This window comes from Chiloscyllium punctatum, chromosome 14 (assembly GCF_047496795.1).
Source record: "Chiloscyllium punctatum isolate Juve2018m chromosome 14, sChiPun1.3, whole genome shotgun sequence".
NCBI lineage: Eukaryota > Metazoa > Chordata > Chondrichthyes > Orectolobiformes > Hemiscylliidae > Chiloscyllium > Chiloscyllium punctatum.
In genome coordinates this window covers 15,271,863-15,286,151 of record NC_092752.1, presented here as the reverse complement: position 1 = coordinate 15,286,151, position 14,289 = coordinate 15,271,863, and the positions used below count along the sequence as shown (strand labels likewise).

The 14,289-nt window shown below is 41.0% G+C and overlaps 1 protein-coding gene across 1 annotated transcript in view; it reads left to right on the top strand.

The window, feature by feature from the left end:
* fut10 (fucosyltransferase 10) overlaps positions 1 to 11,602 on the top strand; it is a 73,242-nt gene extending 61,640 nt beyond the window's left edge. Inside the window, exons 3-4 of the mRNA XM_072583932.1 lie at positions 1,046 to 1,881; positions 3,087 to 11,602. Of these exons, the coding sequence (XP_072440033.1) occupies positions 1,046 to 1,881; positions 3,087 to 3,317 (1,067 nt within the window). The 3' untranslated portion in view covers positions 3,318 to 11,602. The remainder of the gene's footprint in view (positions 1 to 1,045; positions 1,882 to 3,086) is intronic.
* The last annotated feature ends 2,687 nt before the right edge of the window (positions 11,603 to 14,289 follow it).

Genomic DNA, 14,289 nt, shown 5'->3' with positions numbered 1-14,289 from the left:
GTGATTGGTACACTCTAAAGTAAATTATAGAGTAACGTGTAAATTGGTGTATGAGCTTTAAATGGGACCTTCCTTCACGTCAGAACAAAAATCACAGAAAAAAATTGCTTTGTTTGGTCTGAAGTTGCTTTGCATCTATACCCAAGTTATGGTGGGGTTTAAAACATAATCATTCCTCCTTCTATTCCAGTTCTCCCCTTCCCCCGACAACATCTACCTGCTAATATAAATTTCCACTAATCAGTGCCTCAGTCCACTGCATAGTTGTCTTATGTGATTCCAGTTAGTGAGCATGAACCCTGCTGTTTGACCAAGGGAAGTGTTACATTTAATCCAGATGGTATATTCACACAAGGAGGTCTTTTGATTGTGACCATACATTGGAGATGGGGGAATAGTGGGCAGGGATTCACCGATTTCTCCCCTCCACGCCATCCCTTATCCTATCTCCCCTGTCACTAATCTTTGGTCTGCGGAAGTGTGACAAATTTGTAATGGGAGTGGGCCTGGTAATCCAGAAAGCTGGGAGCTAATGTTCTGGAGAACTGGGTTTGAATCTCACTGTGGCAGATGGTGAAATTAATAGTGACCACACAGTCACTGTTTATTATCGTAAAAAGCTATCTGATTTAGTAATGTCTTTCAGGGAAGGAAATCTGCCATCCTTACCTGGTCTGGCCTACACGTGACCACCAGCAATGTGGTTGACTCTGAACTCCCCTCTGAAATGGCAAATAGCACTCCGATCCAGGGCAATTAGAGACAGGCAATAAAGCCCGGACTAGCCAACAGCACTTCGATCCCATGAATGAATAAACAACAATATGTGGCTCAGAAGATGAAACCAGAGTGTAACCTAATCCTCTTGGAACTGGCAATGGTCACTTCAATCACAGTTTCTACAACTCCTAGATATAGGGACATTCTGCTGATCAAGACATCATTGGTGCTCATTATCATTGAGCATGTGTGTGAATTAACAGTCTGTTTTATGAGCATTATTTGACACGTTAACCTTTTTTTTCCACATCTCTAATTTGAATAGGTACAGACTTCCAGATCAATAGTTTACCGTTGCCTCGGAAACACCACCATGATTGGGCCTTGTTCCATGAAGAATCCCCGAAAAACAATTACAAACTTTTTCACGAGCCTGCCATCACCTTATTTAATTACACGTCCACATTCAGTCGCAACTCTCATATGCCCCTGACCACCCAGTACCTGGAGAGCATTGAGGAACTGAAAACCCACAAGTACTTGATCCCGCTGTCTCGCAAGAATCAGCTGAGGGAACATCTGGCACCATTAGCGTATGTACAGTCTGACTGTGATCCACCTTCAGACAGAGACAGTTACGTTCAGGAATTGATGAAATACATCCCAGTGGATTCCTATGGGACATGTTTGCATAACAAGGACCTTCCCAGTCACCTGAAGGATCCCACATCCATGGATGATGATGGACTTTACAAGATTCTTGCTCAGTACAAATTTATCCTCGCTTTTGAGAACGCTGTTTGTGATGATTACATCACTGAGAAGTTGTGGAGATCCTTCAAGCTGGGCGTGGTTCCAGTTTATTTTGGTTCCCCCAGTATAGCTGACTGGCTTCCCAGTAATCAAAGCACTATTCTTGTCAAGAGTTTCTCACACCCCAAGGAATTGGCTGAGTACATCTTGCAGTTGGATGGCAATGACCAAGAGTATGAGGTCTTCCTCGAGTGGAAATGGAAGGGTCCCATCTCCAATGCGAAGCTGCTGACTGCCATGAAGGAACGCAAGTGGGGTGTTCAAGATCTGTCCCAGGACAATTACATTGATGCCTTTGAATGTCTAGTGTGTAACAGAGTGTGGGAAAATCTCAGAAGAAAGGAAGAGGTATTTTATGTGTATAACTTCTTCTCTGTTGTTTCATGAGCTGAAAGGCTTACGTTGACAGTACAGTCCTAAAATTGTTGAGAGAGGGAGCAGTCCATTTTCAGTTTAGAGGGCTCAGAACTCTATAACGCTGGGATTATTTCCCATTTAAATCAGATTTTTAAAAATTCCACTTGTGATGGGAGGGATTGGGAGCGGTGTGTGTAGGCTTTTCTAAATCTACTCTGATGTCTTGACCACTTGCCAGGATGTACTGGAATGAGAACAAACAAAAAGGCGAGAAAAAATATCCCTGATGTGGAGGAGCCAGTGTTGGAGTAGGATGGACAAAGTTAAAAATTACACAACACCAGGTTATAGTCCAACAGGTTTATTTGGAAGCACACTAGCTTTCGGAGTGCTGCTCCTCCAACCCAGCAGATCAGGTAGCATCTGTGGAGAGAAACAGAGTTAATGTTACAAATTGATGACCTTTATCAGAACTGAAGCCAAACAAAGGAGTTTTGTAAGCCAGTGGCATTGTGGGGAGGGAAGATAGGAAGAATGAAGGAGAGAGTCTGTGACAGGGTGGGGATCAGGGGAGATTAAATAACAAAGTGTGTCATGATGCAACAGCCAAAAGGAGGAGTTGTGGATATGTTGAAGCATGTGTTGTGTCCAAGTGAGTGTGAATTGCTCCATAATAAAAATGCAGCATGAAGGGATTTTTAAAAGAAACAAGGCAAAGCTGAGCTCAGCAGAACAAACACCAAGGTTGTTATGATCTATAAAGTTTTTGAACTGAGCGTGGAGACCGAAAGGCTGTAGAGTGCCACTTTGAAATGTAGTTTGTTAAGCTTACGTTGGGTCACACTGGATCAGTGTTGCAAACCCTAGACAGAAAGGTCAGCATTTTTGTTCTCATTTCAGGCTCCCAACATCTACAACAGTTTGCTTTTATGTAGGAACCTGGTGGAACTCACTGGGAATCTAAACGTTTGCGAATCCTTTCCTTAGACTTTGAGATCAGTCCTGTGGCTTCAGTGGAAGAGTTAGCTGGGACAAACAGAAATGATAATACAGGCCCACATGGCTTGGGTTGGAGTTAGATGATGTTTGATGTCGGCAATAGGTTTCCATGCATCTGTTTGAAATGTAGCTGGATTTCGTTCCTTAGCCCTTACTAATTCTCTTTTTTTTAAAATCACTCTTTGCCTTATCAACAGGGTTTATCACCAATTCAGTGGCAGGCACGAGCCAATCATTTGAGCTGCCCAGAGCCTGTGGCATTCACCTTCTTGCCCTCCTCGCTGGGGGCATCAGTGATGCGAGAGCTGTGGATGCCAAGTTTCCACCAGTCGAAACGCGAAGCTGCTGCATTAAGACGCCTCGTGGAACTGAACCAAAACTTTACAACCGAGCAGTTCTGGAGGATGGTGTTTAAGGAGCAACTTTAATTTTATTTCTTAGGATAAGAAATGCATCCATTTTTGGATTGCTTCTGAGGAATCACATGAGAAACTCATCCACTTTCTGCAATGCAGTCAGAGAGGGGAAAAAAAACTCCAATGATTACTAAGTTCCATACTGCCACTGTGCATCTTTCAGAGGTTCCACGTCAGTGATGGGATTTAACTGTAGTATCTGTCAGCTGATTGTAACTTGGAGTAAGTGGTGTTTCCTCATGCGCAGGAGATTTCCTCAATAAGAACCATTTAAAATCTTGTGGACCTTGAAATTATGCTGTGGCAGGCTTTTAACTGCTGAACCAGTTCTTCTAAAGATCCTTTCTGCTGTTTTCATGGAAGCATTAACCCCTTCAAATTCATCGACAAATTCCCTCCTCTAGAATGAATGAAAAAACGAATCTGCAATGGAAGTTCGAAGTGTCTGTGCTTAATGGCCGTCATTAAGACCAACCATTTTCCACTGCATCATTTAAGCTTCCTTCCATCGTAAGGGCAGAGGTGGGATTGTCACTAAAGACTTGCCTGGGTGAGTGCGAACTTCACACCATTCGAGAAAAAGTAGACCGACGGTTAGAACATTCACTCTCTACAGCACAGGTGCACACTGTGCATCATCTACAAGACACACTGCAGCAACTCACCAAGACCCCTTCAACAGCATATTCCAAACCCCTGACCTCTACCATCTAGAAGGACGAGGGCAGCAGATACATGAGAATGCCACCGCCTGCAGGCTGCTCCTCAAGCCACTCACTATCCTGACTTGGAGCTATATTGCCTTGCACTGGACCAAAATCCTGGCCCTTCCTCCTTATTGGCATTGTGGGTGTACCTACAACAGCTCAACCACAGCAGTTCAAGGAGGTAGCCCTGGAGGGTAAGTAGAGTTGGATAATAAATGCTGGCTTTAGCCGGTGATGCCCACATCTTATAACCATAGCATCCTTTCAAGGTCATGGCTACCAGGGTGCAAAGATAAAGTCTAAATTGCTGGAATAAATTACAGGTAGCTGCATATCAAATTCAACTGGCTGCCAGCATAAATGCAGACTGGGATTTCACAATGAGAAGATCATATAGAAAATTTGATCTAACTAATGGAAGTTGTGAGACTCTCTGTCATCAGGAACATAACCTTTAACTTTCCCTGCCTTGACATTGCTGCTGCTGCTGAAACCCTCATTCAAGCCTTTGTTACCATTGGATTCAACTGTTCCAACTTTGCCTTGGATACCTTCTGACTTTATATCCTGTGTGACCTAGAGCTGATCTGAAATGTTTGCTGACCATTTCTTATCAATTCCAGTACTTAAATGAGTAACATTAGTGCCATAATATGTCTTTATTCGATTATCATTCTTCCAAGCTGTGGTTGATACATTCAGTATATATTAACATATTAATTGGCTTGCTGAGAATCACTGCCATAATTGGATCTCTAGATTCTGCTTGTGTCCATAAATCCATTGAAATGCCTTAACTTAATTAGAGTTTTGTAACTCCCTGCACACTACAGTATTTGTATCCTGGATGTTTAGCTTTATATCTGACAGCCTTAAGCAAAATGTTGTTTTACAAGTAGGGTACGAATTGGTAATTCACTGCTGTGTCTTCTTTTTTTTCTAAAGTAACACAATATCTTGTTATCAGAAAAGCACATTGAAGGTGATATGAAGTAATGCTCATGTAAAGACAAGGATGTATATAGTCGTGGGTTAAAAATTGGAGAATTGAGAATGCATTATACCTCTGCTCAGACATCTGAATGTGAATATTTTGCGATTCCTTAAACCCTCCCCATTATTTAATAAGATTGTGGCTGATCTGATTATTCCGTGTTGCTGCCTGTCCCAATAACCTTTCACCTTCTAGCTTATTCAAGAATCTCTCTTCCTCTGCCTTGAAAATATTCAATAACTCTGCTTCCACCATATTTTGACAGTGAGGTCCAAAGACAATGACCCTCTGAGAGAAACTATTTCTCCTCATCGCTGTCTCCAGTGGATGACCCCTTGTTTTAAATTAGGAGAAAGTGAGGACTACAGATGCTAGAGATTAGAGTCAAAACGTGTGGCACTGGAAAATCACAGGCAATTAGGCAGTATCCGAGGAGTAAGAGGATAAATGTTTCAAATGTAAGCTCTTCATCAGGAAGAGCTCTTCATCATGATGAAGAGCTGATGCTCAAAATGCCAACTCTCCTGCTCCCCTCCTGATATTTTTTGACCCTTTGTGTTAAACAGTCACCCATACTTCCAGATTCTCCCATCAGAGAGAACATCCTCTCCACTTCCACCCAGGATCTTGTACGTTTCGATCAAGTTGCCCCTTATTCTTCAAAACTCTAGCGGAAGCAAACCTAGTCTATCCAACCGTATCCTCATAAGATAACCCATCCATTCCAAGTTAAAAATCACAACACCAGGTTATAGTTCCATAGGTTTATTTGGAAGCATTAGCTTTTAAAGTGCTGCTCTTTCAGAAGGATAATGACGTCAGCATGTACGAGGGGGCATAACTAAAAATTGAGGGGTGATAGATTTAAGACAGATGTCAGAGGCAGGTTCTTTATGCAGAGAATGGTAAGGGCGTTGAATGCCCCACCTGCTAATGTAGTCAACTCAGCCATGTTAGGGAGATTTAAACAATCCTTAGATAAGCACATGGATGATTTTGGGATAGTGTAGGGGGACGAACTGAGAATAGTTCACAGGTCGGCGCAACAGCGAGGGCCAAAGGGCCTGTTCTGTGCTGTATTGTTCTATGTTCTATGTACTACGTAAAGTGGAGGTTAAGATCATGCTCACAGAATTTATAGCCAGTGGTCCAGTGTCATGGAGATGTGATACATTTAAACAATTGTTTACTCGCCTCCATCTAGGGCTCCAAAGGAGCTTTCCACATATCATTTATTGTATCCGTTGCTCCATATGCAGTCTCCTCACTGAGTGTTTTAGAGAACACCTCTGGGACACCGGCACCAATCAACCCCACCGCCCCGTTGTCGAACATTTCAACTCCCCCTCCCACTCTGCCGAGGACATGCAGGTCCTGGGCCTCCTCCACTGCCACTCCCTCACCACCTGATACCTGGAGGAAGAACGCCTTATCTTCTGCTTCGGGACCCTCCACTGTCATGGCATCAATGTGGACTTCCCCAGCTTCCTCATTTCCCCACCCTCAACCTCACCCTCACCCCAGTTCCAACCTTGCAGCTCAGCACTGACCTCATGACCTGTCTCATCTGTCAATCTTCCTTCCCACCTATCCGCTCCACCCTCCTCTCTGACCCATCACCTTCATCCCCAACTCCTCCACTTATTGCACACTTGCTCCCCCAGCCCCACCACCCTCCCATTTATCTCTCCACGCCTGAGGTTCCCAGCCTCATTTCTGATGAAGGGCTTTTGCTTGAAATGTCAATTTTCCTGCTCCTCGGATGCTGCCTGACCTGCTGTGCTTTTCCAGCACCACTCTAATCTAGACTCTGATCTCCAGCATCTGCAGTACCCACTTTCACCCGATGAAGGAGCAGTACTCTGATAACTAATGCTTTGAAATAAACCTGCTGGACTATAACCTAGTGTTGTATGATTTTTAACTAAATAAGGAGAACAATACTGTACACATTATTTCAGATATGGCCTTACCAATGCCCTGTACAATTAATTCAATTGCCCTTGCAATAGACAATAACAAGAGATTAACCATTTGTGATTCACGCGTATAACATCATGATCCCTCTGCACTTCAGGACCATGTGCTTCACTTTTTAAAATTCTTCTTGTCAAAATGGACAGATTCACATTTTCTCATGTTTTGTGCTATGACATACTTGTTCTCATTAAAGTTATTAAACTAACTTCTTAATATCCTGATCTAAAAGCTATGGCAGACGTTGGAATCTCCATCCAATCTTCTTTCATTTTCCGAACAACTCCTTTTTGAACTTGTTGCCAGGGCTTGCCCATACTGCACGGCGTTCAGCACCACTCACTACTCCTCAGGTACTTCAAAACCTGATCAATATCTAGGCTTAGACTGAAATGGGGGAAATAATATTCATCCCAAAAAAATGTCAGGCAATGACCTTCCAATAAGAGAGAATCCACTTCCCCTTTACATCCAATGTCATCGCAATCACTGAATCTCCTATTGTCAATATCCTGGAGAGTAAGTCAGAATCCAAACAGGACAGTCATGTTAATACAGTGGCTAAAAAAGCAAGCAAGAGGCTAGGAATACTGTACAGGATAACTGCTCCTCTGTCTCCCCAAAGCCCGTTCTTCTTCTGCAAGGCACAAGGCAGAAGTATGATGGAATACATCCAACTTGCCTGGATGAGGTTAGCTCCAACAATACTCAAGAATGTAAGGGATTGCAGCAAGAGCAGGCCATTCAGCCTCTCAGGTCTGCCTCGTCATTAAGAAGACCAGGGCTGATCTGCCCCAAGTTTTAACTCTTGTGCCAGCTCCTTATAGTCCTCTACTCCCTGATATTTCAAAAACCCATCTGCTTCCTCTTTAAATAGTTTCAGTGATCTAGTTGCCACAGCTCTGAGATTGGGAATTCCATGCATTCACTATCCTCCAAAGAAGAGATTCTGTCACATCTGAGTTTCAGAGGGTCCCTTTTCTGTTTACTGCCTTTCTGTTGTTAGTAAGTTTAGCAATCTGGTCATCAGTTCCTTTGACCAAATTGTTTATGGCTGCGGCCCTGGGCAATGCCACCACTAGGTGGAGCACCAAGCATGCGCTGCCATTTGGCGGAGGAACAGTGGTCTCTCATATAAACGATGTAGCCCCTATGTTCACAATCTGAAAGCAAACTGCAGCTTCCCCTGCAAAAATGCGGACTTCAGAAGAACTGAAGTTTTGCATCAGAGCAAACATGGGGTTTGAAATCAGAACAGTAGATTGGCCATTCAGTGGTGCCATTCCAACTGCAGCTTAGTGGATCATGTTTAGCCTCAACTTGTTGCATACCATCTTGTAGTACATTTGCTGAACAAGACAAGCTTACACAGCTTTGCTGCTCTTGTATGAAAAGCTGGTATGAAAATCGCCGATTCTCTACCTAGTCATATGCAGAGGCGTACTGGCACACCTGAGATTCCTGTCACTGGAGATTGATGTTGTTAAACCTGGCATGTGCAGGTAGTTGTCAGTGGCCATCTTGAATGGTGGCTTCCATTGGCAACACACACACTGTCTAATGTCAATTGTTTAAAAAAAAACTGGGATGACAGCATTGATCCCTATGACACTTGTTCCAAACAGAAAATGGCTCATTTATGCCTACATTGGTGAGCTAATCTTCTATCCATGTCAATATTCTTAGCCATGAGCTTTCATTTTCTACAATAAACATTGATGGGCAGCTTATCTAATGCCTTCTAGAAATTTAAATACAGTACATCCATTGTTTTCCTTTTTTTTCAGAGCACTCGACTTCAAAGAACACCAATAAATTGATTAAATATGATTTCCCTTTGGCAAATCATGTGGACTCTGCCTGATTACCTTGAACCTTGATATGTGCTTTGTCATTGCATCTTTAACAATAACTTCTCTAACATCTTCCCTATCTCAGATGGTAGACTAACTGGCCTGTAGGTTTCCTGCAAAGGAATTATATTCATTGTTTTCCAATCTAATGGAACCTTCCCTGAATCTTGATGATTTTGGAGCACTGCACCAACTATCTCAGTAGCCATTTCCTTTAAGACTTTGAAGTCCATTAGGACCCAGGGACTTGTCTGATCATGGCTCCAGCAATTTGCTCTGTACAACTTCCCTAGTAATTGTAACTTTTGTGAATTGCCCTTCTACCTTCTATTCCCTGATGTACGTCTCTTTCTGTTGTTACTGGTTTCCGCTATAGTAAAGACCAATGTAAAATACCTGTTCAAGTCATCTGCTATCTCTTTATTTTGCATTAATTCCTTAGATGCACACTATGTTAATTCTTTTTAAATATATCTGTAGAAACTCTTACTGTCTATTTTTAGATTTCTAGCTAGCTTTTTCTCATTCTGATTTTACCTTCCTTATTATTTGACATGCACTCACATACGTGCATAAATGAAGAGCATATGCAGGTAAACATACACGTAGCCATATGCACACTGATATGTGTACATAATTACTGTATCATCTATGATAACTCTGCTGGAGTAATACAAAACTACCTTTGCTGCTCTGCTCTCTTCCCCATAATCCTGCATCAACATTGCTTCAAATGTGTACCCAAATCTCCCTCAGAAAGATGCAATAATTTGTGTCTAACTATTTCTTCTGACAAAGTATTTCACAATCCAAAAGTCCAATGTGTTAAGAGGTTTCCCCAGCCCCTTGCCTCACTCTCTAAGTGAATATTTTAAACTAATGACTCCTGCAACTCTGAAAGTCCAGAAAGATGAAATAATCCTTACCCCTTCAGTTAATATAAGCCTTCATAATTTTGAAAATAAATTGTTTATCAACATATTGACAATCTACAGAAAGACTTGCATTTATATGCATCTTTCAAGACCTCCAGATCTCTCAAAGTGCTTTACAACAATTACTGTATATACACATGTAAAAGTCAGATGTTTAAAGGTTCAATTCATAGGGTTGACGATTACACACGCACTACTTTTGAGGGGCTGATATTCATGCAGTTTGAAATACCGTATTATTAGCAGAAGTAGATTTGATTGCTCAACTAATCTCAGGTAAAGAAGAAAAATGCAATGAATTACAGTAAAGTAATTACCGGATAAAAGCGAGAGAAACAAGTATGAATTACTGGTAGTAAATTTTATTTATACACACCGGTACGAAAATTTAACATGTCAAAGATTCATTGAAATCCTGCAAACTCACACTGTTCAATATCATCATGGCCTGGTATAATGGCACACTTAAAATTAAATATTTATTCAATTCTGACTGTGTACACATCTTGAACTTTCCCTCCAAATTCTTCCGTTTCCCTCCCATTTACTCTCATATGTAATGAACCTCAGCAATATTAACAAATTTGACAAAGAATTAAAGGTATACGTAGCTAATATGTCTCGCTTTTATTCAGATATAACGGCACACTTAAAATGGTAAACCTTTTAACAATATTAACTTTTGGATGTATAGTGGACAAAGTGCGCTAAGTCTTGGTCTGAATGAATCAAGTGGGCTAAGTAGAGGGATGAATGAATGAATGAATACAGACGCAATATAGTAAACAATAGAGTTGCTGGTATGAATGAATGAATGCGATTTCATTTAAGTGGGTTAATGGGAAGATGCAGTTTCCTTTGTAAGAAGTTTATAATGTGATATAGTAGGGTCAATTTTTACATGAGATATATGAAAAATATAAGGTTTGTTGGCCAAAAATAAGGGGCCAACCTCTATATGAGATCGACTTGTACACGAATATATGCAGTAAGTATTTAGAATGGTGACACTTCTGCAGTGTGGAAACACTGAAAACAGTTTATACACAGACCGATTCCAGAAATACCTCTACATCTGTGACTTTCGAGTGTCAAGATACCAGGAAGACTGTGCCTTTCTTCGAATGGTGACACAGAATCTTTAGCGTTCACCTCAGAGTGCAGACAGAGCGTTGGTTTAACATCTCATCTGAGCAGCAGCACCTTGGTAATACAGCACTCCCTCAGCAAACTGCATTTGAGCCTTAGTCTGGGTTCTCTTCTCAAGTTTGTGGTTTGGGCTTTGAGCCCGCTACCTTCAGACTTGAGCGGGAGTGTTGCCATTCAGCTAACCTCATGCCCTCTGCAATAACTTCTGAATGATTCTTTGCCAAATGGAAGGACCACTTCTATCCACTGAAGTCATTGACAAATATTTTCTGTGGATTGGTTGTGTTGCATTTCATGCGGTGTTTAGAGAAGAATATTCTGAGCTTGCCTATTCTTTTCAGATTTAACATTCAAAAGGAAGCCCTACTCCTCCTCTAGAAAATTTCTCAAGAAATCAAAGAACAATGAGATTTTTTGGCACTGTTAACATTGACTCCAAGTAAAATCTGAAAGTCAATGAGACAATGTCTGAGAGGGACAATGAACCATGAATCTCCTAATATTATCTAGGAGAGAGAGATTAGAAACGCAAGAGAAACATTATGCAGAACCTAGAATAATTATCAAAAAACACTTCTTCAGATATTTTGTCTAGGATGTAAAATGTTTGAATTTATGTGATACATTAGAATAACCTTTTTACTGACCTGAAGAGTTGATCAATAAAGCATCTTGTACAAAGGGAATTGTCCACTGTGTTGAATGCCAAAGTGTGAAAGAATTTGGCGTTTTGTTTGACCTGCCTACATCCAGCAACACAAATGTAGAATCTATCATAAAGACCTGCAACAAGAAATATGGCTTTCGATCAGTTTTACAGTGATTCATCAAGGAGTATCCTCTATGAAGTGTACATTATTTAATTTCGCATCTTTGTTAAGCTAAATATTTGGCTCTTAATACATTGTATACAGTAATGTCTGAACCATAAGTAAGACATTCCAAATGTCAACCTCTCAATACAGCATGGACAATCATTCTAATGCTGGGTCAAAGCTTATTTAAGAATGCTTGATGAGATCTGCTTGCTTGCTTACTTTCAAGTGATTGAAATAGGATTTCTGAGGTGTAGTATGGGATTTTCCCCAAGTGCATGAAAATAACTCTCAGCTTCACTGTAATAACTTCAGGGGACTCCAACATCAGTATATTGTTCTTCTGCAAGATTCAGTTCAGACCCATCTTGCTGGTTCTTGCTTACACAGGCAGAAACATGCAAACTTATAAAGACAGAACTTGCATTTATTCAATATCACAATCTCAGGAAGCCCCAAAGTATTTTTCATCCAATGAAGTACTTTCAAAGCTGAGGCGTTAGTTGGGAATGGTGCAAATTTCTGTACAAAGAAGTCCCAGAGACAGACATTTCATGGGTGTTTTTGGTGTTGTCTGAGAAATATTTAATTAACAGGAAACTGATAAAAGTCACTTGCTCGTTAAATAGTGACATGGGATCTCCCATGGCAGCCGTGTAGGAAGATGAAGCCTCTACTTAACATTACATCCAAAAGATAGTGGCTCAAAGTATAGCGAACTCATTGTGTCTTTAGTCAAAATAGTTTTGTGATGTGTCATCCAATTTCTTTTATAATTAACTTGTACTTTAGTTTGGAAAATATAGTTTGAAGCTTGAGATTAATGCACTGCTCAAAGCACTTTAATAGCCCTCTGTTGCTTCGATTATGTTACAAGGTTGGAGCCCAAGATCTGGGATGAGCAATTACTGATCTGACAAGTCAATAGAACACTGTAGATAATGGTTAGGATTGTGAGCACTATTATAGTATGGGATGTTCTCCCCATTCTGTGCCTGGCTTTCATCTGGGATATTAATGATCTCCATAACTGGAATGTCAAAGTCCAGAATGAAAGTTGGTGAAACAAAATTAATCTAAAGTATTAATACCATAACAAAAGTATTTTGTTTAAGTTGATCCAGTATTTTACAGTATGGAGTATTCAGAGAAATTATTTAATTGATCAGTGTTTGGAGTGTAGTCTCTCTGGCTGCTGAACCTAACAGCTGAGTTCAATGGGATTAAATGTCAAGGATAAGAAAATTTCACGGTCAGCCCAGCCCAGAGATAAGAGAGGAGAGAAGTACATCTGTGGCATTGATGACCTCTTGAATTCTCAGAAATTGAGGGGCTGCTTAATGGAATTGTCCAGTTGCATCAGGTTATTTTGCTTGTGGGTCTGGCTATGAATGCCTGTTGTAATGAACTTTGATCCAGAAGTAGTTTATATCAAGGAAATTTGGCAATTTTGTTCAAATGTCTTGGGAAGGTTTTAAACAATATTTGAAAAGGACTTGCATCAATTGTAAATGGATCAAGTAATAAGAAATATTGGTTAATGTGAACCTCCAATCCTTGAGCTGGAAATAGTAACAGAAAAGACGTTGACAAAAAAAAGGCAGACACAGAGGACAGACAAAGAAGCTAAAGGACAAATGAGAGATGTAAGCAAAAGATTGGAAGTGCAATATGTACATACACCCAGAGAAATCATCCATGGACAAACTGAGGAATGCAGACTTGATATAGCCGTGTATGTCTTGACATTGCAAATGTACATCTAAACACTTCTTCAATGTTATAAGGGTTTCTGCCTCTCCCATCATTGCTGGCAGTGAGTTTCAGATTCCCATCAACCTCTGGGTGAAACAGATTTTCCTCACATCTTCTCGAAATCATCTACTCCTTACCATAAACCATCGACTCCTTACTGTAAATCATCTACTCCTTACCATAAATCTATGACCCTTGATCATTGATCCCTCCAATAATGGGAAAGATTTATTTCTGTCTACCCTGTTCCAATACCTCATTATTTTATACATCACAATGCCCCACTTAAACTCGTTCATTCCAAGCAGAATCTTGTTAAACTTCACAAGGGATTACAATTCTTTATTTTTGACAATCTTTGACTTTTGACCCTTCATCATGGAATGCCTCAACATCTGATACTGCTTGTGTTGATCAACGTCCTTCTCTGCATCTACGTTTGGCTGGACTCTGAAACAGTCCTCATTCAAAAGCATAACTCCAGCTCTTCAACAACAGCTGGCTTCACCGAGCAAGACCTGCTCCCCGTTGTCGCCATGAGCTCCAATCTTTTTCAGTTACATGAAGCAAATACTGATTTTAGTTTCCCAACATTCCCCCCCCCCCCCCCCTCCCCCCCACCTTCGCAGCTGCACCACGTCTTAATGCTAGCTGGCTTCTTCAGAATGTCTCTTGGCTTCTGTCAACACCGACCTGCCCCAATTCTAATCCCCTGAGGACTTCTGAGTTCAGACTCCAACGTTTAGCTGCCTACTAAATCCTATAGCTTCTCCTGAGCTTTAACAGCACAGAGCTATCC